Raw genomic sequence first — 27,903 nt, 5'->3', positions numbered from 1 at the left:
TGAACCCTCTTGTGGGTTGGAGCCTATTCTCTATTCTTAAATACTCAATCAAGACCATTGTGGCATTTGTCTACAACTACAGAACAAAAGCTGCCACCTTGTCGTTGTCTGGAAGCAAAGGGAATTTATGTTAGTTAGAACGAAAAAAACAAGGCTTTTTTTCCATTTCTCTTTCATTTTTAGGCTTTTATATCATGTATTTTGTGTTTGTCAGGGACAAAAGACAATTAATAAACAAAAGTTCAGGAAGTATGCTGCTCACAAATCTTGTCTTTATATGAATATGATAACTTAGAGAAAATGGCAACATACAGCACTTTGACAGAATCACACAGCTAGACCTAAACAGTCCTTATTGGCTGGTCAGATGTATTTGCCAGTGTGGTTTGTTAATGTTATCGGTGTTTGCCAGTACGGTTGAAGCGTCTGTAGAGAAAGCGGATCCTCTTCTCCAAGTTGTGTTTGTCCAAAGTCATCATTCTGTCTCCCACCATCTTCTTCTTTCTAATTAGACGCTGCAGTTCGTTCCCTTTGAAAGCCTTCAGCCAGCAGGGAGCCACGATCAGGTCTTTGGGATGAGCTTTAAAGTCCCCTGCAGACACAAAGTGAGGAAGTCAGAACAACTCAGCAAGGTACCATGTGAGCCAGGATGTTCAAGTGGTCTTGCATTTACATACACAATTTATACTTTCAAACTGCCTCCAAAAGACTCCTTCTCCAATTGTAAGCACTGCATTCACACTAACTGATTCTTAATTCTTAATTTTTCTAGAAAAATTAAGTCTAGTAACTAAAATCATGACATAACACATGGCTTGGGTACTTTGGTTGTCCTATATTTACAAGAAAACATAATCAGTTAAACAATTACATGAGGAGATGAATCCATATGCATTGTATATCTTAACGGTTTTATTACATACTTAAAACAGTCTTCTTTTTACAAAGCCAACACATACAAATTCTACAGTATCAAATAGGCTTTAACTGGTTTAGGACACTTACCTAAGATGCCTATGTTATCATAAACTCCATACATGCTCCTCTTCTCAGTCCACCTGTCCACCTTCTTCAGCTGAGGGATAGCATGCATCCTGATCTGACAGCATGTGCCTGAAGAAAGCACATTGTTTCGTGTCAGTATTCAGTATCGTTTGCACATATACTACATTTAGTTTGGCTGATTTATTAATAGTTGATCAAAGAAAAATAAATCCCAAACAATTAAAAAAAAGAACATTTGTTTAAGTCATTTATCAATAAAAGAATGCTAAATTCTCAAATTATATATCACTGTGAACCATAATTATTTGGGTTTTAGACTGTTGTTCAGATAAAACAACAATTAAAAAACAGCACCTTAGGGCTCAGAAAACAATCAATTTATTATGTTTTTAAAAATCAACAGATTAAAACAATAATCAATAATGTACATTTACAAGCCAGAAGCAACTTTAAGTAAACTGACCTCAGTTGATTTATTGTTTACTCTACTTCTCCTTGTTTACACCTGCAAATAGAGATCTAATTTTGATTTATGGTGTAGTTGTACTAGTTTTGGATCCTTAAGTGGTCTGTTTCTTGTGCTGTTGTAAGATCTAATTTCTCCTGGGGGCAAATAATCATTGATTTAATAGGCATGCCTATCATTGAAAAGAATTGGTTAATAATGGCACGAACTGTAGGCATACAAAAGTAATAATGTTGCTGCGGTACTGACACAAATACAAACTGATTTAAGTTAAACATTAAAACCAGTAACATTACTCACCAGTAGAAATGGTCCTGGCTGTGTGTAGCAGAGTCGCAGCAGACTGACAGAAGGACGCTCCAGCTTTCAGTAACCCTCCCAATACAGCCATGTTTTCTACAACAACACAATAACTATGAACTTCACATGAAAGGTATTAAGTTAACGCAGGTCAAGTGGCTATTCGACACTTATTATTTATGTTTTCAACGTGTTCTTTCTATCAAACACAGTTATCTTTTCTTTTTACATTGACCCTTAGCTTTAGCTTTACCTAGCACATTAGCAACATCAAATGCAATATTATGAACATTACCAGTTTCGATGCCCAGCTACGATATTGTGCCACCTAGCTAGATCTTTCGTTATTATTACAACGACGCATTAATTATAGCCTTACACGGAGATATAACGCTTAAACGACATTTTATTAAGGCTTCGACATGCTCTTAGTGGTCGACTCCATCTTACTCTGTGTCCCACAATGCATAGCGCTGGTACCGTATTGTCATTAAAGCAGCGCAAAAACATCGTTTCGTATCACCTTATTTTTCACCCAGTAGAGGGAGATATCGGTACAGGAGGACTAGCGCCCTTTATAAAGAAGGACAACGTCCTTGGATAGACATCTAATGACAGCAATGTTAATGAAAAAGCGCGATTAATTCTTAAAGTTTTGTCAATTTTGTCCCAAAATATGTCTAGTTGACCTGAAACAGTATAGGACGGGGGGAACAAAACATTTAGACTACAGGGTCCAAGTGTGGATGGGCCAACAAAATATCTTGTAAATTATAATATGTTTTAAGACATTATCACAGCAAATCCAATAGGGCTTCTACAAAGGCTAGGCTAGTAATAGTTAAATAAACAAGCTAAGAGACTGAACCTTCCATGCTAAAAAATAGCCTTTTGCTGCTCCATTGGCCCAAACTAACCCTTTAAAACACCAAAGGCACGCATAACAAAAACAAAATAAACGACCCATTGTTTTTATTTGAACATGACTCTTTAATGATTTTTTTTTACATAACTACTATATTATGACTTTTTTAATGAAATATGCCATCCTATAATATGAACTTTCAATAAAATACTTTACTATGACTTTTTTATGACATACTATGCTAGGACTTTTTAGTACTTTTTTTATGACATACTATGACTTATATGACATTTTGATGACATACTATACTACGGGATTTGTTATGGCATTTTATGATCAGGCTATATACACAAATTCCTCAGGGATTTTGCACACCTAATATTAGGTACATAGCCTACTATCAGGGTACTTACACATGTGCACACCTATACAATTAGGAGACTTGTTTATGATATACTATGACTTTTCTATGACTTTTTATGACATACTATACTGTGACTTATTATGACATGTTGATGGCATACTATACAATGACTTTTTATGATATACTATACTATGACTTTTTATGACTTTTTGAGATTTGTTATGTCATTTTATGATCAGGATACATACACACATACCTACAAACAATCACGAAATTTGCACACTGATAATTTATGACATACTAGCCTACTAATACTGTTTTATTACTGTTTTTATTTTATTTTATACTATGATATACTACACTATGAGTTTTTTATGCCAAACTACACTGACCCATCTGTTAAACTCCTGAAATTTGCAGAGAGACACAACAGTCATTGACCTCATCCGGGACAGTGATGAGTCTGCATACAGACAGGAGCTGGTTCTCTGGTGTGGTCAGAACATAGAGCTGAATGCTCACAAAACTGTGGAGATGACAGTGGACTTATCCCTGCTGCACATCACCATACTTAACAACACTGTGTCTGCTGTGGAATCTTTCAAGTGTCTGGGATCCACAATCTCTCAGGAACTGAAGTGGACGTCCAACATCGACACCATCATGTAAAGGGCTTAGCAGAGAATGTACTTCCTGCGCCAACTCAGGAGCTTCCACGTGCCTCAGGAGCTGCTCATACAATATTCTCTGCAATCATTCAGTCTGTTCTCTGTGTCTCCATCTCTGTTTGGTTTGGATTAGCCAAACAGAACAGGAACAGACTGCAACAGACAGTCAGGACTGCAGAGAAAATCAATGGTGCCACCCTGCCCTTCATCCAGGACTTATTCCTCTTCCAAAGTCAGGGAATGGGCTGAAAGAATCACTACACCCTGGACACAACCTGTTTCAGCTTCTCCCCTCTGGTAGGCGCTACAGAACACTGTTTACCAAAACAACCAGACACAATAACAGTTTCCACCCACAGGCTGTCACTATTATGAACACTTTACACCAGTCCATAGTGTCAGGATCACTCCCTGTGCAATAACACCAAGCATCCACCTTACAAATAAATGTTATTTAATAGTGTTAAACAGATAATTTAAACATGTAAATATCAGTCAAATATACACTGTATACTGTCATACCTATCTCACATATATAAACAACCAGGTATATTAATAACTATTTATTCCAGCACCATTTGCAGTTTTGCATTGCTCTATTGTCTTACAGTTTACAATCCTCATAGAGCTGTTTGTTGTGTATGTATGTACGTATGCAGTGGTGGAAGAAGTATTCAGATCCTTCAGTTAAGTAAAAATACTAATACCACATTGTAAAACTACTCTGTTACAAGTAAAAGTCCTGCATTGAAAATGTTACTTAAGTAAAAGTATGTATGTAAGTATCATCAGAAAAATTTACTTAAAGTTCCAAAAGTCAACATACTTAATGCAGAAAAACACTTACATTTTAGAAACTGGAAACGATCAAAACAGTTCTGTCAAACACCTAAGTGTTTAATCGGCTAATCATTTCCACTGTACTTGTAGGCTTATTTGTTGGGTAGTTTAATTTATAATAAAACATAACATTTCATAAACTACATGTGTTTTGTGTGCAAATGAAGTGTAGTGAAGTAGAAGTAGAAAGTGGCATGAAAAGAAAAGACTCAAGTAAAGTTCAAGTACCTCAAATTTGTACCTTAGTACAGTACTTGAGTAAATGTACTTAGCTACATTCCACCAATGTACGTATGTATGTGTATATGTAGGTATTCATTATATATATATATATATAAACTTATATCTGTACTTATATATATAAACTTATATCTGTACTTATATCTGTACATAGTAGTCAAATGTTCACAGTATGTTTACCTTGTCCAGCTTTGTTGTCCTTGTTGTTAGCCGTATGTCTATTTCTGTGTACTTTCCCTGTAAATTCCCTGTATGTGTTTACATTTACTTGGTCATTAAAACTGATTCTGATTCTGACTTTTTTATGACATACTATACTATGACATTTTCCGATCAGGCTACACACAGATACCTACATACAATCAGGGTATGTGCAGAAGTACATACAATAGGGGTAAGTTCATTCATAGTCATACACCTATATACAATCCGGGGACATAAACAACGTACAATTATGGGACAAAAACATTTATATTGTATATAATAATAATTTATACTTATTAATCCCACAAGGACAATTACAATGTTTTTCACTCTGTTGTTATTATACACATAACACGCAGGCCTGTATTACACACACATGCACTAATGGAGAGATGTCAGAGTGAGGGGGCTGCAGCAGTCAGACAGGCACCCTGAGCAGTTGGTGTTCAGTGAGGGGGCTGGACAGTCAGTGATTTACTCAAGAGGAGGTGAACTGACAGCTCTCCGGCTCCATCTCCAGCTACTGTGACTTTTAAAAAAACTTTTTTATGACATAAAAATAGACTATATTATACTTATGACAAACTTAACTTAATTTTTTGACGTACTATACTGTGACTTTTTTATGAGATTTTTACGACACACTAAATTATGACTTTTTAGACATACTGTACTATGACTTTTCATGACATTTTTACAACATACTATGATTATTTTACAACATAGTATATTTTACTATTCTATGACTTTTTTACGACATACAATAGTATGACTTGAACCAGCGACCCTATGATCCCCAACCCAACTCCCTACAGACTGAGCTACTGCTACCCCATAGTATATAGTAACTTTTTATGACTTACTGTGACATTTTTGACTTTTTTATGACATACTATACTGAGACTTTTTTTATGAGACTATACTATAGTCTATACTATACTTATGACAGACTATACTATCACTTATATGACATTTTTACATACATACTATACTGTGAATTGTTATGATTTTTTTTGTTTGATTTTTACGACTAAAAATTGCTATACTATGAATTTTACGACTTTTTAACGTCATACCACACTATGACCTTTTATGACACACTATACTATGACTTTTTAGACATACTGTACTATGACTTTTTATAAGATAATTTTACAACATATTATAGTATGGCTTTTATGACTTTTATGACATACTATACTGTGACTTTTATGAAATACTATACCATGACTTTTTTGTAAGATTTTTATGACATCTATACTATGACTATTTTACGACTTACTATACTATGACTTTTTATGAGATTTTTACCGCGTACTATGACTTTTTATAACATGCAATAGTATGACTTTTTATTACATAATATGTTACAGGCATATGCTTTTCACAATAAGACAATCATTTAATGAATAGAAAAACAAATGGCAAAGATGGGACTTGAACTCACAACTTTCAGATGGTGGAACAGTTTCTCTTCCAACTCTGAGAAGTCTTTTCAATATTTCTATTAATCCTAATCTTTACAGAGTCGGATGAAATCTGTGAAGCAGGTTTCAGGCCATTAATGGATAGATAAATGTATTTCACTATATTAAATATAAATATATTAATTATCTGGACATTTTGGATATTTTTTAACAGATTATCTGCATGTTTAAGAGGTTTTAAAGGGGCAACAAGAGCAAAAGACAAACGTTTCTCTGCAGGATGATGAAGGTGATGTTTCTTTCTTCTCAGCCTCGGAGATGGTCCAGTGGGGAATGACACTGACTGACACCCAGGAGATACGGTTCAAACCTAAGATAAGCCACACAGGAGTGTTTGTGATGGATCGATGTGGTTTCATTTGTGGTTTCATCATAGATTTCAACATCGATTATAACTTGCGAATTTCCAATATCAATTTCATCTATAACATCCACGACTTTTATGACTTTTTTGACATACTGTAACATGACTTTTTTATGTCATACTATAGTATGACTTTTTATGACTTTTTTTGACTACTATACTATGACATAGAAATAAGATGCCGCGTCTTAAGTCTTTGTCATGCCTGGAGAATGACGAATACCTTAACACAAAGCAAGCATCCTATTTTTATGTGATATTTCAAATAGCTTACTGTAGACAAGCACATCACATAATGTTGAGCTATTAGTGTTTTGGTTATTGCATAAACAGTTCACTGTTGATGACTTTGATCTTGAGTTATCTTTAAAACATTGGGGCAAGACTTTCCTGTATACATTTATAAGTTTAACCAAAAAAATGGACTTCAGTCATGGCTGCTGTTCAAATGATCACATTTCATATTTTAACTTGCATTGTTTTGATGCAAAGGAGGAAAACAGAAAATAAGGTGAGTCAGGTGTATTTTTACATTTAGCCTGGTTATAATGTATTTTTCAGTTGGAGAACATAACATTTGCAGGGTTTGATTCCAACAACGAGATCCAGGGTACAAGCGGCCGAAAGGGGTTTCCTCAGGAGGGTGGCTGGCGTCTCCCTTAGAGATAGGGTGAGAAGCTCAGTCATCCGTGAGGAGCTCGGAGTAGAGCCGCTGCTCCTTCGCGTCGAAAGGAGCCAGTTGAGGTGGTTCGAGCATCTGGTAAGGATGCCCCCTGGGCGCCTCCCTAGGGAGGTGTTCCAGGCACGTCCAGCTGGGAGGAGGCCTCGGGGAAGACCCAGGACTAGGTGGGGGGATTATATCTCCAACCTGGCCTGGGAACGCCTCGGGATCCCCCAGTCGGAGCTGGTTAATTTGGCTCGGGAAAGGGAAGTTTGGGGTCCCCTGCTGGAGCTGCTCCCCCCGCGGGGATGGATTGAACAAATAATATCGTTCTGATCAGTTTTAATTAGTGAGATCAGCTGTTAAACCTTTAGCTGGGATGAAAACATGAAAACTTGCAGACATCCAGGCTGTTATTTATTCTCTTTCACTTCATACATACCCAAACACACGCACGCAAACATGCACACACACACACACACACACACACACACACACACACACACACACACACACACACACACACACACACACACACACACACACAGACTGATACTTTCAGTCTTACTGTTACAAAGCGATGGGTGGAATATTTTGTCATTTTCAAAGAAGCAAGTGCAGCAAAACAGATCTTTGTCTTGATTTCGTTTTTACTAAGGCGTCAGTGAGTGTGATTCCATTCAACTTTAACAAAACAATACTGCAGTAGCCTTTGCATAGAAGAGGTCCTGCCTTACTGTAATTGTGCTGTGTTTGTGTGCACCTTTAATTTAATCTGAATTCAAATAATGCTACAAGACAATGTCGATTTTTGGCTTTCTTTACAATTACAAAAACCTGTTGCTGAGATACTTTGCATCCACATGCATCACAGATACACAGTCATGTTTCCGTCTTCAACTTCACAGCGCTGAACATAATGTTGACTTAACACAATTTTAAATATTTCTCAGCAGAGCAGCATTTTTCTAATCTATGCTCTGCTTCCTCTGCCAGTAAAACTCAGTGGAACATTGCATTTCGTCACCTACACATATGTGAAATAATCCTATCAGCTATTGAAATTAAACCACAGCAGTATTTACAATAAGCCTGAAGCCTTAGTTTTCTCAAAAATTTGAAACTAAAAATTGTATCTGTGGCAAGAGCAGATGTAATACTTAATGAGAACTTGACGCAGGAACAAACTACTCATGTGCTGAACTTCTACAGAAGCAATCTGATTTGACTATTTTCCAACTCATCCTATTAACATAATAATCTGCATTCCCTCAAGCTCAAAGCTCAATTGTTTCCATATGAGGGGCATTTTCCTTCACATTACCTCCACCTCATATTCAGATACAGTGGAAGTGATTAAACATCAGCTGTGGGAAAGACCACTTCACAATGAGTGACACACATGCCCCCAACACTGAGCTTCACAGATACAGTTTGAACTGGGTTTTTTTGTGTGACAAAGCCACAGCAAAAATAAATATGACACTGATTTTAATTTGTTTGGCATGATGAGGAAGTTCTAGGTGGGATGAGATGAAAAAGATGTAAGACTTGTAAGACCATGGTGTCTCCACAAAATGAAAAAAAGCAGTTCTGTAGTTTCACCCACACATTTTCAGGTGTACCTATCCATCTGTTAGACAGTCTATCCCTTTATGTGTCTTTCTATGTATCTATCTAGCTGTGCTAACACACAGGTTTTCCTTTTTTAATTACAGTTTGATAACATTTACCATTTAACAGTACCTTTTTTTACTGAAAGGCAGTCCTGTGTCACAACCCAAATCTTTATAGATAGATAGATAGATAGATAGATAGATAGATAGATAGATAGATAGATAGATAGATAGATAGATAGATAGATAGATAGACTGTGTTTTATATTGTCCTCAATTGTCTGTTTATACTGTATACCTGCCTCCACTAATACCCACAGGAAGAGTTATAGTTGTTGACAAACACATTGATAATATTTGCTGTAGTTGCACTACATAAGTGTGTTGTAAATGATTTATTAAATCTTCATGTACTGCTTATAAATGCCAAATGGGCATTATTAATTATGGCAATACATATTGAAAACACAAACAGGGCTAGCACCAGTTGTAAAACAAACATCTCTCTATTTACATCAACTTATATTTCCCAATCTTAAAATATTTACAATGAAATGTTGCAATGAAATGCAATTATATGTTAACATCTAGGCTATCAAACAAAAAATTGACTGGCAGTGTAGGCCTGTTTCTACTGCAGCAACAATATAAGAATCGACGAAAAGGGAAACAAAGAAGCGAGAATGGAGGCGATGATTCACTTTCACGAATATCCACAAGAACACATGCAATGGCCTCATTCTCATCATACTGACGATGATGGTGATGATAATGATGATGAGTTTTGATGAGTGCTGTGTGTTTACCAGTGGTTGTAAACGCGAGTGACTGGCAGTGACGGAGGAGGAGCGACATGGTGGTTTGGCGTTTGCAGTTTTATCATTTCGATTTCAAAGCAATGGAGCAAGTGGAGCTTCCATGAATGATACTGAAGTGATTTGTAAACAAGTAATATTCACTGCCATATGGAGATTTATTGTGAAGTAGCTTACAACTCATTTGGTGAAGAAGGATCTCCAAAAAGGAACTGTTTTGAAGTACAAATAAAGTATGTCTAACTGTAGATGCTACATGGTCTTATACTGTGCTTTTGTCTTGTGTAAGTGTTGGCTTGCAAATTGAATAATGTTAAATAGTGTTACACAATAGAAACAGGATTAAAGTAGAGAGAATCCGTGGGAGGAAGTGGGTCTCCCTGTTTACATCTCTATCTCACAGTTTCCAGGCTGACAAAGACAGACCGCATCAAAGCCTGGCTTGTAGCTGAAGTCACATGATCAGCAGAGGAACTACCAACACTTCCCCTACCAGCACCCACGGGCTCATATATATACCTACCTCATCGACCCATTTCACACAAAAACATCAGAGAGCACGTCAAGCAAAGACAGACTATAGGAAGTGAAAAACAGAGCAGGGAGAGGTTCAAGCAGGGAAAAGAGATTGAAATTTAAATGTAATTTGTGTAAACATTTTAACAAACAAATAAAAAAACAAAAAGATGCTGTTGGAGTATTTCATCTTTGGGCTGAGTACCTTTCTTATGCGAGGTAAATATATTTTTTTTACCATGATATTTGTAACTTTGGGTGATAAAGTCTAAATCAGATTTTTGCATGATTTCCTTCGAAATTGAATGTTTTCGTATTTCTTCCCCAGGGGCTCAATGTGAGGAAACGGAGGTGTTTGCTGAAGTAGGCTCTCAGGCTGTACTACCCTGTAAATGTAACCCTTCGTCCCCCTTTATCCCCTCCATCGTGTGGAGTAAAGCCAACAAAGGGTAAGACTTAACTTTTTGTTTGATGCCTCTGCTTATTTACATCTTTTTCCCCTCAATGCTTTATCAATCCAGGTCCAAACACCCACAAATCCCTCAATTCCCCACCACCACTCTTACCATCCCTCCTTCAACTTCAAACTTCTATCTACATGCTGATGACTCTGGATTGTATGTGGCACCTTTCCGTCCACAGCACTGTTTGGAGAAAGCAAAAGAGCGGTCTGCAGTACTGGGGCTCTAGCTGGTCATCAAAAGGCACCCAACGCATACAATGCCCCCACGGCCAGTTTGAGAGAGGCGATTTCCACCTGCAAATCAACAACGTGATGGGGGAGGATGGAGGAGTTTACTCCTGCAGGGTGGAACACAGAGACCAGGTCACTGTAAACGTGGTCATACTCAGAATCATTGAAGGTAAGAAACATACATGAAGCCTTAAGAACCCCAGATGTTTTGACTGCCTAAATGGTGGTTTTCTTTACTGCACCGCAACAACTCCATGACAACTTATTGATAAGCACAGACTGAGCATGCCAAGACTCATAATAATTCCATCAATTACTGATGATGTTTAACTTTTTTTAGCTGCAATTTTTCCTAAAAAAATCATTACAGAATATCAAATTTAGACTTTACACACTCATGACTCTTTACATCTATTTCTGAAATAAGATGTAATACATCTCTATAATCTCATCCTCGCCTGTATCCTTTACAGTGTCCGTCTCTTCATCGGTTTCCATATGGGGGAACGATGTTTCGATTAGCTGCAACGTGACCCCTTGGCCTTACGGAGCCTCTGTGCATTGGATGTTGAACAACAGCCCATTTGTGCCTCAGACTGAAAATGCCTCAAACAAAGATACCACTAAAAGTGTTGTGAGGGAAAAGGCAACAGCAAGACTGGCAGGAAACTGGACCTGTGTCATGGACTACAAGGGCAAAGAGGGGCGAGCTTCGGCAGCTCTGACTGTGAAGGGTAAGATTTAAGACTTAAAGACATGTAGAAAACTGTATTATCTCAAGAAATAAAGCTGGTTTGTATTTTTCTCTTAACCTCTGCTCTTTCACTCCCTTTCTCTCACAGGAATTATCCACCCATCTAAAGACAATACTCAGGTGTATGCTGCCTTAGCATCTGCAATCACACTCCCCTGTGTGTTCTCCCCTGGTTTGATCCCCTCTAATCTAGCCTGGGAGAAGCTGAAACCTGAGTTTCTTTTTAAACCTGCTCCCAGTCGCCTTCCTGCCTCTTTCTCTCAATCCCCGCCGTTCTCTCAGCGACCCTTCGATAAATCTGCCACTTTGAAAGAAGTTGGGTTTGAGGATGCGGGCAGGTACAGATGCTCTGGCACCATTGAAGGACAACGGTTGACTCGAAATATGCAGCTTGTCGTTGCCAAAAGTATGTTAACATGGATTAAGTTTAAGCTTGAGTATCTTTTTTTTTTTTTTTTTAACCATCAACAATACATATAAATGTCTTGTTTTTCTCTCAGTTGATAGCCTGTCAAAGAAAACAGGCTCTGTGACGCTGACCTGCCAACTGACCGACACGAGCAAAGTCACCGACTATGAGTGGGTTCATGTGATCTATGACCTCAATGGCACCCAGTCAGTTAGGTCCATCCAGAAGGGGGAGACCCTGATCATAAACAAGGTATCCGAGGAGGACCAGGGCGAATGGACATGTCGTTTCTATGGGAAAGAGGGCATTTTGGGAAATGTAACATACAACATTCAACTAATGAGTAAGTAGATTTCTTTTCTATTTATGATGTATGAAATAAATATACTCAAAATATACCAACATACTGGATTGATGCCCATGCAAAATGTGATATTGTGCCTTTATCTGACTGTTTTCATATTCTTTTTCCTCACAGGTGGTCTGAGCGGACAAAAGTCTTCTGGTGGCTCACATAACACCGCTGCTGTGGTCGGTCTTGGCTTTCTCCTCCTTGTTCTGCTGCTGATTTTGGCTCAGATGTACAAGAACCACCAAAGGGTAAATATCTAGTTCACAGCACTCTCCAAATGTCTTATTAATATTGTATTTTTCCATGAAAGATGCAAAATCTTGAAATGATGTCTTTGTTTTGAGATAAGTCACTTGATTCCAGAAAATGCTTTGCGTGAGTTTCGCTGGAAAGAAATGACCTCATCTCATTAACCGATTTCTCATATTAAATGGAAAATGGGTTTTAAAAAATTAATAGAAATATGAAATAGTTGTTGAAATTGTGATACATATATGTGCATATATGCAATCATACATCAGACAAAATTATATCACTTTGCATTTTTTTTTTTTCCTCAGAGGAAAAGGATCTTTCAGTACCCTGCGCTGGAGACCATTGTTCATACCGTCTCCAATGAGCGGGAGCAGAGGAACCAATTGAAAAAGTAAAGACACATCAAAACAAAATGCAGAAGGATCGAAGGAAAGATCTCACAGTGCTAAATTGGAGTGAGATCTATCTTCTTTATGCATGCAATATGTTGGGAGACTTTTGTTTGCACAATTTTTGTAAATAGAGTATTTTCAGAGCAGACATTGTAGCAGTGTTGTTATTGAATTTTAAATGTGTATTATCCTATTTGAGTTGTATCTGTTTTTTAATTATTCTACTGTAGGTGAAGATTTGTTTATATTGAGAATAAAATGTTTCACAAATAAAGTACATTTAACAGAAATAAATCTTGTTTATTTGTTACATTAAATATAATCTGAAACTCGCAGGTCAATGAGAGGGAAAATGATCACTGATATAAATAATATATACATTTAAAAATAAAATGTTTCATTATATATTTACAAAAACACTGACACACTTATGTATTATTCTAAAAACAAATATTGCATTATTTTTGCATTAATTACAGATTAATGAATGGCCATAAATTCAGACTGCAGACATTTGTGTCTGCTGGAAAGATGCTTGTTTTCCTCTTTTGTGCGCTTCAGCTTTCATTTAAAAAAAGCCTACTGTCATTGTTAATTTTTCTCAGAGTAGTTCACGTTCACAGACTGAATTTTGAGTTTGCATGATAGGTTGTCGGTTGTTAGTCTAGTTTTGGAGTGAATACAGGGCTCTGAGGTGCAGCTTCAGAGCTACACCTGACTATACTCCCCGTCCTCTTGCTCTGAACGTCCGTGGATATCCCAGAAAGCCAAAGATCGGCTGATGCTCTCCATAAACCCTTCGCCTCCAGGTCGTAAATAATCCATGACTTCCTCATCATCAAAGCACCAACCGGGCCAGTCCACATTTACTCCGTCTGTAAAGTCACTAACGAAGGTGAAAGATGGAAACAGAAGGTCAAAATTAATTATTTTATAACATGTCGTGTGCATGTACTTTCCCTACTACTGAATACTGTATGTGCTCAGGTTTACTCTTCCTTCAAGGGCTGCCACTCTGCCTCAAATTGGATAATGCATTGTAATTTTATTTCATATATATATATATATATATATATATATATATATATATATATATATATATATATATATATATATATATATATATATATATATATAGTACAGGCCAAAAGTTTGGACACACCTTCTCATTCAATGTGTTTCTTTATTTTCTTGACTATTTACATTGTAGATTCTCACTGAAGGCATCAAAACTATGAATGAACACATATGGAATTATGTACTTAACAAAAAAGTGTGAAATAACTGAAAACATGTCTTATATTTTAGATTCTTCGAAGTAGCCACCCTTTGCTTTTTTTGATAACTCTGCAAACCCTTGGTGTTCTCTCAATGAGCTTCATGAGGTAGTCACCTGAAATGGTTTTCACTTCACAGGTGTGCTTTGTCAGGGTTAATTAGTGGAATTTTTTCCCTTTATTAATAAAAAAGCAAAGGGTGGCTAATTTGAAGAATCTAAAATATAAGACATGTTTTCAGTTATTTCACACTTTTTTGTTAAGTACATAATTCCATATGTGTTCATTCATAGTTTTGATGCCTTCAGTGAGAATCTACAATGTAAATAGTCATGAAAATAAAAAGGAAACGCATTGAATGAGAAGGTGTGTCCAAACTTTTGGACTCTGTATATATAAATAATATATAAATAAATATAGTAATATAGTATAAATATATAATATAGTTACTGTATATATAAAACGTATTGCTATTTAAGAAGCCCGCTCATTTGGCCATAATGTATCAAATTTAGTTTAGTGGTTAGGTTGAAAAACAAAGGGTAATTTTATGTTTCCATTCTCACAGAACATTACCAGCCTACTCAACACTGACAACTGATTTCAATAGTAGAGATTTGACAGTGTGAAAATAAATTTCCCAATTAAGGGGAATGCAATTAAATGCAACTAACATAGAGCAAAGTATTAAGAGGACATGCATAGAAACTGTGTCTGTGGTTTAAAGCCAGAGAAGCAAAACATCATGTCGTGGGATGCCAATGAAAAGATCTGCACTTAAGGCCGTAAGTGGAGACTTTTCAAACTATTTGAAAGTCAAAGAACATCCATAGTGATAGTGATAGTAATAGAGCAGCAAGGGGGAATTTATCTAAACAGAGGACCTGGGCTCTTGTCAGAAAGCATCCACCCTGCTAAAGTGTCCTTAAGCAAGACACTGAATCAACACAAGCTCCAGGGATGTTGCTCTGTAGATGAGTATGACCTATAATATAATTAATAATACAAATATCTTGTTGTTGCATGTTTCTAAAATTGTGGCTATTACAAAGTGGATGTACTGCATGCAGAACTGTGGCTTTCAGGGCTCTACATTCTCTGCTAATTAGATATGTGCCTGTTCTGAGGCACAAAGATTGAGACTGCTAAACCCATACTCTAATCGGAAACATAAAATGATGCCACTCTTCAGTCACATGTCAATGTTTTCTGTATTCCTGGAGGCCTTTTTGACATAGCTTTAGTTCCCAAATGAATGCCTATTTCATTGTTCTTACAGTATTTGCATCACTTGTTTGACAAATTGACTTTGTATACATTGCTTTCTGGGCTCCTGAACTACTCCAATGCTTTCTTGGAAATGTTAGTATTGTAGTGGGAGTATGTTGCTCATGTCATTTGTTGTAGCTGGTCTAAGTTGTGTCTCTTCAGTTTTTTACTGTGCATGGGCAACCAAATTATAAATGTATCTATTTGAAATCAAATCCATACATGTTAATCAGTCAAACAATGAAAAACATAACATAAAGGCCACTAGGTCAAACTAACCTGTTCTTCTTGTCATCTTCATATCCGTCCACCAGGTGCTCCTTCCATCCTTTACTCACTGTGAGGGCTCTGTGTCTCATCAGCTCCACCTCCTCCTCCCAGTCTGTGTCTTTGTTTCCATCACTGGGCGATGGTGATGGTGTCGTGGAAAACGAAGGGGAAGGAGGAGGATACCTCGACTTTAAATTGTCCATTTTCAAATTTCTGTCTCTTTTGAATCCATTTCTCTCTTTGGCCCTTTCCAAAAGACCCTCCAGAGGCGAGTGGTGTCCGGCTGGATTATGTCTTGAGATGGGGAAAGGTACATCACCTGCTTGAGGTAACGTGTGCAGACTACTTGAGTCCACACGAAGTCCATGGCCTCCTTTAATGATAATGTTAGGAATGGATGCACTCCTTTGGGTTTTCACTCTCTTACAGAAGTTAAGATCAGGAAGCTCAGATTCAGACAATGTTTGGGGGTCTGGAGAGACTCTATCATGCATGTTCCATGGCTTCAGGGAGCCCAGCTTTAGCACCCGGTGTGAATCTGAGCCAGGAGGAAGAGAGTTTATCTTCAGGTCACTGTTTGAGTTGGGGAGAGAGTAACTGTTTGAATCAGACCAAGCCTGTTCTGAGCCTTGGAAGAACTGCCTAGACGTCTGATAAGAGGAGCCCTGAGGATTACTGATTGGCCTCCTCCTTCGTAACCCAGGTGACCTCAGATTTTTGGAGCAACCCCAAGCCTCTGGAGAAGTCTCCATGTGTCCAGACTGGCTGTAGGAATTTCTCCTGGAGTCCTGGTTAACAGACTGGGAATCACAGTCTCTCTTTGTTGATATTTCTCCTTCTCCTTGTAGTCTAAAAACCTCAGGCCCCTCCCTGGATATTGCTGGTTCGTGAGGAGGTTGTAAAGTACTATGTTCGTCTGTTGGGTAGTCAACATCTGGATATAAGAGAGCATGTGGTCCAGTTGTGTTGCATCTTGATGGATCAACTTCAATACTGTGAGTGAAATGATCCAGATTAGGGGCAGAGTGCGCTCTGTGGTTCCAGATCAACCTTTGCTTTCCTGTTCTGATCAGAGATTCAGCCATTCTCTCTTCTTTCTCTGCATGGATCCCAACTTCTTCTCCTCTCACTCCCATTTCTATCCATTCATATCCTTTGACTTTTTGTTGTTGAACAGCAAAGCCCTTTTTCACTAATTTACGGCCATTGTTGATGGGCTGATGGGGGTGCCAAAAAGATATGACAGGATTGTTATCGGCCACATCATCTAGAGGTTGTTCCTCTGCTTCTTTATACGCCAACATCCCATTTATTGATCGGGGGATAATAAATTCCTCTGTAAGTTCATCCACAAAAGTCTCTTGTCTTGATTGCGTAACAAGTTGTTCTTCTCTCTCCATATCATCCATCTTGGCTTCTGTGACAGGTTTGGCCTCAAGCTGCTGGATTTTCCAGTTTTCCATTTGTCTGTTGCTCTCTGTCTGTCTCAGATTTCTCAGTTTTTCCTGACAACGTAAGGATCAAATTAATTAATTAGTGTGTTATTTTTAGTTTGGTATCTTATAACAAGTGCACAGCCATGCTAGTAGCTCTGTGAGGCTGTGTTTTGTGCTTTGAGCTAAATGCTAACATGCTCAGAATGACAAGGTTAACAGGCTGATTAGCAGGTTTAATGTTTACCATGTTCATCATTGTAGATCAGCGTGTTAGCATGCTAACATTTACTAATGAGCACTAAACACGAAGCAGGCTACAGCTAAGGATGATGTAAATAGTATTAGTTTTGCAGGTGTTTGGTCATAAACCAAAGTATAAGATTGAAATGTTGATGAGTGGATGGCACTGGAGGGAAAGTCAGGACTTCGCCAAAGTCAGAAGGGTCCATCCTCTGGGGACCATGAATGTCCGCACATAATTTCATGGCTATCCATCCAATAGTTGCTGACATAGTTCAGTCTGGACCAAATTGACAGACAAGTGACAGACAATTGCCTGACATTGCCATCCAGCCACGCTGCTACAATGGCAATATTACAAGTTTAAGTAGACTATCATTTCAAAAGGTTTAGTCAGAAATGTGAGTTTTTACCTTCGCCTGGTTGATGGTGGAGACCCATGTGGAGCAGCTCTCTGAGGTGCTGGCTGCAAATATGTAGACATTCATAGCACTCCGAAGCTCACCTACCTCCACGAGAACAAAAGAACCTGCGAGAGGAGGAGGGATAATTATGGGATCTATAATATATTTAATCCAGCTGTCTTGTATCTTGACCATTAGAAAGTTACTCACAGCCATCTTTCAGTGCTATGCAATATGTTCTGTCAATGGCCAGAGGAGGTCGAACTACCTTCAGCCGCTCTCCTTTCTTCTGGACTTTGGTCATTAGAAGCACATCTGAGAAAAGTAGAGCCACCACCTCCAGCTGCATCATACCATGTGCGAGGAAACATGAAAAAGTCACAAAAGTAATGACAAGGATGATCTTGAGAGAGATTATAAGATTTGAATGTACAGTAACTGATGCTCACCTTGCTGTCTTTCCTCCCCCGAATCTTCAAGTTTTCCTCCAGCAGGAGCTTTCGAACAACGTTTGGACCGACTCCACTGATGGGGCATGTTAGGTCAAACTGGCAGATCATTCGGACATGCTGTCAGTAGCAAAACATATCAGAGCCCATATCAGTTCATTTGGAAAGAATCGTCAATGCTCAGTATTGTTAAGAAAAGTAAAACAATCATATTCTACCTTGTCAATGTCTTCATTTATTCCCTCCACCTCGTATCCCTCCACCCTCTGAGCAGAGATGGTGAGAGCCAGTTCCTCATCTTTTAGCTTCAGGTAGTTATTGATGCTCTCCAAAAAACTGTTTACACTGGATAACTGGAGAAGAGCACGAAGTGATGGTTACAGGGAGTTTTGTTATTCTGCAGAAAACAAGTAAGTTGTGCTGAATTGAACAGCTTTGGCGATTTAAAAGTTCGTATTTCATCCCTTAATTCAGGCAGGAAAATATTTACTTGAGACTTGAGAAAAGGTTACCCAACTTGGGTTTCTAAAATCTATGCAGATTTCGGATTTTTATTTGTATAAACTACATTTCTCTGTTCTACACTACACGTAATGCAATAAATAGTGACAAAAGTGTAAGCCATTTCAGTTAAAAGGAGGGACAGCCCAACGATGTTCCCTGAGTACTATGCTTTTTGTACTATGCCTAGAAGCTCTTGCCGCACTGATGTGGGGAAAGTCTGATATTAAAGGATTTGCAGCCCCTGTAACAGAAATGAAGATAAGCCTTTGTGCACGTTAGTAGATGTTCGCGATTCAAAAAGCTTCCTACCATGCCTCTGAGTGTGTGCTGTACATGAGGATCCTGGGTAGTTTTCAGCACGGCCTTGAGCAGCAGAGGGTACTTTGTGATCCTCTGATGGGGTTTGGCCTGCATGTCCCCGAGCCGCATCCGCTCACACTGAGGGTGAGTCTCCACCCACTGGATAGGACAAAAACATCACCTCACGTCAGTGCTTCTGACTGAAACTGGTTTTATTACATAGTGGCTTGAAACCATGAAGAAATAGTATTTTAAAAGTCTGAATTTAAAGTTATTGTTAGGTATACCCAAATGAATGCCCAATGAATTCACAGGGAGGTCTGTGGATTACTGGGTTATTTTTATATTCCCCACCACAGTTTTTGGAGTGCTGGCAAAAGACTTGAAAAATAAAACCATATATACAAAAACAAAAACAACACTTCACAAGGGCTAAGTAAGATGTTTTTTGTTGTTGTTTGATTTGGATGAGCAGACCCTTTAACACCTACCAACTACCATTTCCTGATAAAATGTCCCTTTAACTGTTAAACAAAAAAATATCACCTCCCACTCAGGTTGACAAGCGTGATGGTATGACATAAGTGAAAGAGCTAGTGTGAATATACACATTTAGATAGCACTGTTAGGGTGCCTCTCTAACAACATGCTATTGAAGGGTTTGTGTAACTGCAGCAGAACCCACTTGTCTTGCAGTCACTATTCCTATAAATATGTATATTACTTATCTTTCTTTATCTTATTTGTTCATATTACTTATCTTTTTTATCTTTATTTGTATATATTTCTTATCTTTTATACTATACTTGTTGTGTCCTTATTGCACCACGGGTCGGAGAAAAACGTATTTTCAATTGCTCTGTATGTCTGGCACATATTGCAGAATTGACAATAAAGTTGACTTGACTAAATGCCCTGCACTCAGTTTTGTGAACAATACATTCTTTAAAGCTGTGGTAATCACTTTATTTTTGGCATCATTGGGCAAAAATTCCATAATTATCTTATATAACATATTGTAAGTCAAGTGGTCTAAAAGAAAACTAGAGTTCTGCACCTCCTCTTGGCTCTGTGTTCAGGCTTTAGCCAGTAGACTTTGGCCAATCACAGCTTATTTCAAAGAGTTTCTCACACTACTTAAAATCCTGGCTTTTTTTTTTTTTGCTTTCTACCCACTGTAGCTTTAAGGTGCTGTTGAGTCTGAATCATTTAAAAAAAAAATGCTGGTGTGACAAGTTGCCTTTCAGGAGGGCGGTTATAACAGGTTACCCACGAGTTTATGAAAACATCCTAAACCACACACAGCGTCACCATTAAGATCAGAACATTTAGTCATTACATTGAATTCCATACAAGTCCACTTAATGGTAATAATGGGGTTTGTGTGGGTGAGTATTTGTGTGTGAGCTTTAATCCTCACATGAAAGTGTTTGTGTGCATGGTGTGTGTATTGGCTGTCTGCTGCTTACTGTACCTGAACGTAAGCGAGGAAATGTGGGTTGCTCTCGATGTGCCTGCGTGTGAACTCCAGATTGTTTTCCTCCTCCCAACAGTAATTCTGATATGAAAAGAAGCGCTTGGAGAACTGGGGACAAAAAGAAAAGGAGGCTTAATGGCAATGTGAAGATTTTTAATTGAAAAGTGACATTACAAGTAAAAGTCCTACTTTAAAAAAAAAGAATTTACTTAAAGGGGCTGTACTCGATATTCAGGAAAAAAATTGCCTCCATGCAGCTCTCATAAACTGTTCCCTCAACTCGTCAAAAAACGACGCTTTGTTCCTCAGTTTCAGATACTGACGCTTAAGGCAATTGCGTGCATGCGCGGCCGAGCGGCTATCAAAACAAGGAACAGAGAAGTTAAGATTACAACACACACATAGGGAGTGTGACTTCATTCTCTGCTCAGGATGCCTTTACTCCACTATATCTTTACATAGCAAATATTTTTACCAGACTTTGTTATGCATCAAACACACCTCATAGTGTGTGTGTAATATTTTATTTATCTATTTATAATTCTCACCCTGACTAATTTTCTTTCTTTATTTTCTTTCTTTTTCCCTCGTGTTCGTAAGTTGGTGATTTTGTTGCGTTTATTCGCTCTTTCTCTTAAAAAACCAATCAAAAGAGAATTGCGGGAAAGTACATAATTGCTATAAGCCAAATGTACTACAAAAGTGCTCATTAGGCAGTGGAATGGCATAGTACACCATTGGATTAATATTTCTGATCCTGTAAATTGTAACAAGCGTTTTAATGTTGTAGCTGGTTAAATTGAAGCTATTTTAAACTATTTTAAATGCTGTTGGGAAACTTAATTTGCATGCACAAATAGCTTCTTGCAAAGCTTACTCCGCAAAAAAAAACAGGTAACTTCAGCTGTCAGATAAATGTAGTGGAGTAAAAAGTACAATATTTCCCTCCCTGAAATGTATAATGGAAAATTGAAAATTAAGTAAATTACTTCAACAAAATACTGTCTATAAGTAAATGTAGTTGAGTAAGTGTAGCAATGAGACACAGAAACACACATCTGAATGTGTTTGTAATGTAGCTTGCAGACAGTGAGTTCATACCTGCAGGCAACCGGCCTCTAACATCATGGGGTCAAAGGGATTGCCTGTCCTCCGGACTTCCTGTAACATGGGATAAATCACCTCCTGCCAGAACAGCTGGTGTGCTGTGAGGATGGAGGGAAGGTTGGAGAAAAGCAGCTCAGGGGTCACCTGTCACAGGAGGAAGTCAAGACAAAATAAAAAAAGCATAGTGTTAAAACTTAACTCCCCTGCTTTGTGATATTTTCCGTCTTCTCGATGGAAATCTGTTGTTATGCTACATTTTCCACTTGTGTGTTGTATTCTGTGTCAGCCTTAGCGGATGTTCTCATTTTGCCAGTCAATGTATGTCAGAAGTATGCAGAACAGTGGAAAATAGGCCTGCAGATTAAGCATCTGTGTGTTTCCATTCGAGATGAGGCTACATGCTCTACAGACTGACTGACCTCCAGGAGAAATCCATGCTGGTGCAGGTTGACTAGAGCTGCAATAACCAACTGTAAGAAGCAGACACAGCTTTGTTAAACATCCTGTGGAAAATCCCTTTTCAGCTATCACATACTGTACATACTTGTGAATATTATTAGTATTTAAATGAGACTTTGACAGCAGGTAGAGAATGACACGTTACATCTTTGATGACAATGAGCTTGTTGATGTAGGTGAGCTCAGTGTGGACAAACTCCCACAGCGCCTCCTGTTGGTGTCTCTGCATCTTAGACATCTTCTGATCATTAAAACAAGACGGGGGGAGAGAGTAAATAGGAAGAAATGAGATGATTATTACAGATGTTTCAGGAATGTTTAAAATGTACATACTGAGCAGGTATTTTACGGTAAGCGCAGAGGCATTTCAAGGATATATTTTTGTCATTGTCAACAAATCCACTGGAAATAACAAAGAAAAGAAATCTCTTAATTCTTACCACTTTCAAAGCTTGTCATAAATCTTTAAAAATGTATATTTAAAAAAATGCAAAATAATTTCCTAAAACTGCTGGGCACTGCAGGTTGTAATAAACGTTACTGAAACAGGAGTTTATAGTGCTTTTATTGCATTGGGGGTCAGCTGCGGATTTGTTGCTCTTGTGAGTATTTACAGCAGCAGCATGATGTGTGTGGGATTGACTCAAAATAAATTACAGTGCCGGTGTTTATGGTAATTGAAGAACTTGTTGCCCAATGGCTCATCAGCTTTGCAGAACAATGGAGCTCTACGGTACAGAGAATTAAACTAGTTGTTAGTAGAACCAATTCATTGTTGGTTTTGGTCTTATCATGGGATTTGTTGACAGTAAGAGAAAAAACTAAATATTGTTGAGTTATCCATTAAGGGCTCGTACTGAATGAGAGTGCACTATATCGGTCCAGTTATTTTCCAGCGTGGTTCCCTGACTTTCCTCCTTCCACCTCCACTTTAGATTAGCCGGCAAAGCGTAGGCCCCCAGACCCTGCTTCAACACCTCCAGCTGAACTCGCTCCTGAGGGGTTGTTAAAGACAGGGTGGACAATAATAAGAAGGTAGAAGGATACGAAGAAAAAACACAGAAGTCAAGGAGAATAAAGAGGAAACTTTGATGTTATAACAAATAAGCAATTTCTTAGAACAGCTATTGTGAATACTTGCGGTCAGACATTTCATTTAAAAGAATGCCAACGGAGCAGAACAAGCTGTGCTGCAGTTTTTTTTCGGTTGTTGGAGTGGGCGGACACGGTAAGAGCAAGTCTGTATCTGTTTCTCAGCATGTCACTGTCAGCATGTAGTGTGATGAGCAGGGGATAGCATAATACCTCAGACTTCTCAGACACTCCCTGGCTGAACAGGACCTGTCTCAGTGCACCTCTGGGTTTGGCTCCTGCAGATGATCCCTTAGTCACTGTGGCAAAGTCAGTCACAACCTTCTGCTTGGTCCGCCTCTGAAGAGGGAAAATACTATTTTCAAGTTGTGCATTCCATGTAAGTACCAGAGTATCAATCCCATTTCTAAGATGATAAACAAAAATTCATAAGATAAGGAAGAGAGTGAGCAAGAGATTACATTACATGTCATTTAGCTGATGCTTTTATCCAAAGCGACTTACAATTGCTATATACAGTATGTCAGAGGCCGCACACCTGTGTAGCAACTATGGGTTAAGTGTCTGGCTCAGGGACACATTGGTTGTTGTATCACAGTGGGAATTGAACCCAGAGTGTCATATCCACTGCGCCATCACCACCCACAAGAGAGATGAATCTAGACTATGCTTCTGTCCCCGTGATTTGTGTTTCATGGATGTCAAAAGCAATAGTCAGTGCCACTGACAGAGTAACACACATTCCCTCTGAATGTTCTCACTAGTTTTTAACAATTGGACACTTTATACTCAGTGTAAAAATACTTAATTACAAGTAAAAGTCCTGCATTTAGAATCTTACTTAGGTAAAAGTACAGAAGTGTATCAGCAAAATGTGCTTAAAGTAACAAAAGTAAAAGTACTTGTAATGCATGTAAGCTGTATTTTTGTTGTAGTTTTGAGTATTGAGCTGTTAAATCTGCAAATGCCACAATCTTATAAATACACTAATGCTTATAACTCAATCGTAAAAACCTTATTTTACAATGCAGTAAGAACATTTTGACCTGTTCAAAATTGAAAACAACTTGTTTGAATATGTTTAAATCATAAGTGTCTGTATCTTGGAACCAGAGAGATTAAGGCGCTGTCGCTGCACTACACTCATGGAGAAGCTGATTAGAAACACAAGTTGATTTGTGTTAAAACAAGGTAACTAAAATGACTAGATAGGAGGAAGCTTTTTCACTGAACAATGCACTAGTTTAAGAAGACGGCAAACAACTACTAACTACAGATGTCAGGTAAAAGCCGTGGGGTAAAAGTGCAATACTTCCCTGGTAATGTCAGTACAGGAAGCGGCCACCCTCACATTTCACTTGCCTGATAGCCCAATGTATTGAACTTGTGTTTGTCTGCTGACCCCCTGTGGTGATGGTTTGTCTCTGCAGCTGCTGTCGTCCCATCAACAACGTCTGGCTCTCTGGTTTCTGTGTCCCTCTGCCTCTCCATGTCCACACCGTCTCGCCACGGCACTGATGCTTCTGCCATTAGTGAATCATTTCCCCCACCGTTTACATGTGGTGCCTTTGAGGAAAGGCTGAGGAGAAACATACAAGGTTTCACAATGCCAAAATAAGGTGTGTGTGTGTGTGTGTGTGTGTGTGTGTGTGTGTGTGTGTGTGTGTGTGTGTGTGTGTGTGTGTGTGTGTGTGTGTGTGTGTGTGTGTGCACGCAGAGAATAGTTTGTTACAAGATAAGGCTTTACAAGAGACCGAATGGGGGGACATTGTGTGCTTTGTTATCATTTTAAATTGTTTACTTAGACTTTCTTTGCAGGGCTAAAGCTTTATAAATGTGAGGTAAACAAACACAGATGACAACAAAACAGAAAAGGCTGAACTATTATAAACAACTGGAATAGTTTGACCCTTTTGGCTTCTGGCCCCTCACAATAAAGCATGTCTGCTTGTCACCTGCTTGTTTCATGTGTCTCCTGGTTGTGAACAGCTCAACCAGAGATATTTTGTCCTTGTTTTATTTGTTTATTTTTATAGGAAGAAACATGAGGACAGCTATATTCTGAGATAGTTGGACTTTTAAATACATAAAAGTCAAGAAGAAAATACATACAAAATGATACAATACAAAATGAAATTACAATAAAATAACCACCAGATCATTCATTACTACCTGAGTGATCACTCTTTAAAAACTGCGATGTTACTGAGCCAGAAACTCTGAAAGATACCACGGTCAATAAGCACCTGGTTATTTAGGTATTTATGGATGAGTTCAAAATCAGCTAATTTAATTTACACAATGGAAACTTAACATATTCAGTTTTTTCCTATTATGGCATTGGTATCTGGCCAATTTTTTAATTGCACAGTTATATAATCACAAGATGCATGAAGAGCTCCAATTATCCAGTGACTTGAACAACCTTATTTTTTTTAAGCAGAAATATTTATTTTTCTGCTTTATTTTTCTGTTTAGATCTATCTCGCAACCTTGTGTGCATGTCTTGACCCCAACGTTGGCCTGGACATACACTAGCTTAAGATATCATTTAAGATAGTACATGAATTCACAAAGCAGTAATCCAAACTAAAGTTTAAAAAATATTTTACAATAAAAACTTTAAATATCTAACAAGCGAGATAGGGACAAACACAGAAACAGCAAAATAGAATTTATAAAACAAAATGTCAGTTGAAATGGATGCTCTCATAGATAGTTTAGGGCCAAAGAGAGCAAACACTCGGTCTTCCTTCATTTAATAGGGATTTAGGCCCCACAGACTTTGACCTAGACAAAATTTAATACTTCACTTGCACATACATATATACAGGTACTAAGCACTTGCACATACTCTCATGCATAAACATATTTATGCAGTTTAAATATAAATATACACGTATGTGCGTGGGGTAGGAGGTCGGGGTGGATGGTGTGCTTAGTACTGGTAAACAGAATATTCATGTGCAAGTGAGGTATTTTATTTTGGCCTCAGCATCTTCTCATTGACTCATGGTTCTCTTTTAAGACTCTCACACAAACAGTAAATACCAGGAGTCAGCAGGCTGTCAAAGAAGCAAAAATCATTACTGCTGCATCTTACAGAGCGTGATGCTGATTTAACAGGACACCAATAGTTTCTACAGCTCCGGTTACATGGTCGCGTGGGTCGTAGCTCCAGGACTCGTGTGACATTAGTTCCTATAAATCCAACACCATCCCAATTTGCATAATGTCCTGCTACAGATTTGAGATACAGCGAAGAACGTGTCTCCGCTTTCAGGAAGCTACTGTACCTCAATGAAATATTTCACCATTTTCCCGACTAGAGAAGTGCCATTTCTATTCACTGCTGGGTGGCTAACTACTGTTGCTTAAAAATTGCAGGAATAATGCCACATACATAAGTTCATTGTGGGATTAGAGGTGCAATTGGTTTTCACTCAAACGTCTAAAAGCAAAGGCTCACACGAGCAAACACACAGCAGACAAGTTCACTGCCCTAACTGCTCATGCCATACAGTCCAACATCAAAGAACGGACACAAGAGCTTTCATCACGGTGTCATACCTGTTTACAATCACTGTCTGTCTGTATCCCACAGTAACACACTAAAGATGAAACTAGATTAAATTCCAATTGTAACACCTTTGCCCATTATAAACATGCCTCCTGATAGATTTATAGCTTCAGTAAATCAACAAATGCGACAGGACAGTCCGTGGATCAAAACAGCAGCTCCAACATGAAAGTAATTAACTGCAGTGAAGACAAAATGTTCCTGCTAATTATCTCACACACTTACCTTCACACACCACCTGCTATGCTTTTTAATAAAAAAATGATAGACTGTACCTGAGCTTGGTTGGATCCATTTTGTTTCACACAGTCATATTTGGTTTCTGTTAGCTTTCTCCTCCTCTTTCTCTCTGCCTGGATCAGTCCCTCCCTCTCTTGCTTTCACCTGCGCCCCTGCCCACTGCAACTGACTTGACAGGAACAACTGGATTCTGCAGCCAACAAATCCGTGCTTAGGGCTGGTAAATGTGTCGCAGTTAGAAGTAGTAAGTAAGTGGAGCAGAGGTGGTGACTGATTTCTTTGAGCATGATCTATTGTTGCTTAATGTCAATCCGACCTATTGATCCCCCTGAGCAAACATAGGAAATCATTTAAAGAGGAGAAGAGAGGTTACAGCTTACTGTATGTGTTTTTACAAAGCAGCAGCTTCAAGCTGGAATGTAGACTGTCAGCGTGCCTGAGGTTAAATACACAATCACATCCTCATTAACAGTTTTTCACATTAACAATTTATCCGCACACCCAAACATTCACTCTCAACCTGTTAATGGCA

The 27,903-nt window shown here is 38.3% G+C and overlaps 3 protein-coding genes across 4 annotated transcripts; 1 reads left to right on the top strand and 2 right to left on the bottom strand.

The window, feature by feature from the left end:
* Positions 1-171: 171 nt before the first annotated feature.
* On the bottom strand, positions 172-2,249 carry mrpl51 (mitochondrial ribosomal protein L51). Its single transcript, XM_039804693.1, has 4 exons — positions 2,067-2,249; positions 1,772-1,867; positions 1,006-1,113; positions 172-592 (listed from the first exon to the last, which is right to left on the bottom strand). Exons 2-4 carry the CDS (start codon positions 1,860-1,862, stop codon positions 396-398), a joined length of 396 nt encoding a protein of 131 aa, XP_039660627.1. The 5' UTR covers positions 1,863-1,867; positions 2,067-2,249; the 3' UTR covers positions 172-395.
* An 8,206-nt stretch (positions 2,250-10,455) lies between these two features.
* On the top strand, positions 10,456-13,497 carry LOC120561709 (Down syndrome cell adhesion molecule homolog). Its single transcript, XM_039804912.1, has 8 exons — positions 10,456-10,630; positions 10,740-10,860; positions 11,054-11,274; positions 11,579-11,839; positions 11,948-12,265; positions 12,360-12,611; positions 12,747-12,868; positions 13,181-13,497. The coding sequence occupies exons 1-8, from the start codon at positions 10,582-10,584 to the stop codon at positions 13,268-13,270; spliced, it is 1,434 nt and encodes a 477-aa protein (XP_039660846.1). The 5' UTR covers positions 10,456-10,581; the 3' UTR covers positions 13,271-13,497.
* A 110-nt stretch (positions 13,498-13,607) lies between these two features.
* On the bottom strand, positions 13,608-27,809 carry plekhg6 (pleckstrin homology domain containing, family G (with RhoGef domain) member 6). Of its 2 annotated transcripts, none has more exons than XM_039805811.1 (15): positions 27,407-27,809; positions 24,914-25,130; positions 23,765-23,890; positions 23,317-23,454; positions 22,605-22,700; positions 22,420-22,470; positions 21,995-22,144; positions 20,891-21,001; positions 19,426-19,575; positions 18,831-18,965; positions 18,613-18,732; positions 18,374-18,506; positions 18,173-18,288; positions 16,093-17,588; positions 13,608-14,153 (listed from the first exon to the last, which is right to left on the bottom strand). In XM_039805811.1, exons 1-15 carry the CDS (start codon positions 27,424-27,426, stop codon positions 13,976-13,978), a joined length of 3,237 nt encoding a protein of 1,078 aa, XP_039661745.1. In that variant the 5' UTR covers positions 27,427-27,809; the 3' UTR covers positions 13,608-13,975. The 2 variants fall into 2 exon arrangements, with proteins under 2 accessions (XP_039661745.1, XP_039661746.1); XM_039805812.1 differs by having other exon boundaries at positions 22,605-22,697.
* Between the last annotated feature and the right edge of the window lie 94 nt (positions 27,810-27,903).

Source organism: Perca fluviatilis, chromosome 7 (genome assembly GCF_010015445.1).
Source record: "Perca fluviatilis chromosome 7, GENO_Pfluv_1.0, whole genome shotgun sequence".
NCBI lineage: Eukaryota > Metazoa > Chordata > Actinopteri > Perciformes > Percidae > Perca > Perca fluviatilis.
This window is presented reverse-complemented; position numbering and strand designations above follow the sequence as displayed.

Excerpts from the sequence above, each read along its gene's own strand:
- mrpl51 (XM_039804693.1), bottom strand. The coding sequence starts at position 1,862 with ATGGCTGTATTGGGAGGGTTACTGAAAGCTGGAGCGTCCTTCTGTCAG. Across the intron at positions 1,114-1,771 it reads AGCCAGGACCATTTCTACTG|GCACATGCTGTCAGATCAGG; the intron begins GTGAGTAATGTT and ends TGCTTTCTTCAG. Across the intron at positions 593-1,005 it reads TGATAACATAGGCATCTTAG|GGGACTTTAAAGCTCATCCC; the intron begins GTAAGTGTCCTA and ends TTGTGTCTGCAG.
- LOC120561709 (XM_039804912.1), top strand. The coding sequence starts at position 10,582 with ATGCTGTTGGAGTATTTCATCTTTGGGCTGAGTACCTTTCTTATGCGA. Across the intron at positions 11,840-11,947 it reads GGCAGCTCTGACTGTGAAGG|GAATTATCCACCCATCTAAA; the intron begins GTAAGATTTAAG and ends TTTCTCTCACAG. Across the intron at positions 12,266-12,359 it reads GCAGCTTGTCGTTGCCAAAA|TTGATAGCCTGTCAAAGAAA; the intron begins GTATGTTAACAT and ends TTTTTCTCTCAG.
- plekhg6 (XM_039805811.1), bottom strand. The coding sequence starts at position 27,426 with ATGGATCCAACCAAGCTCAG. Across the intron at positions 22,701-23,316 it reads ATATAGTGCACTCTCATTCA|AAGATGTCTAAGATGCAGAG; the intron begins GTACGAGCCCTT and ends TTTAATGATCAG. Across the intron at positions 22,145-22,419 it reads AGCATGGATTTCTCCTGGAG|GTGACCCCTGAGCTGCTTTT; the intron begins GTCAGTCAGTCT and ends CTCCTGTGACAG.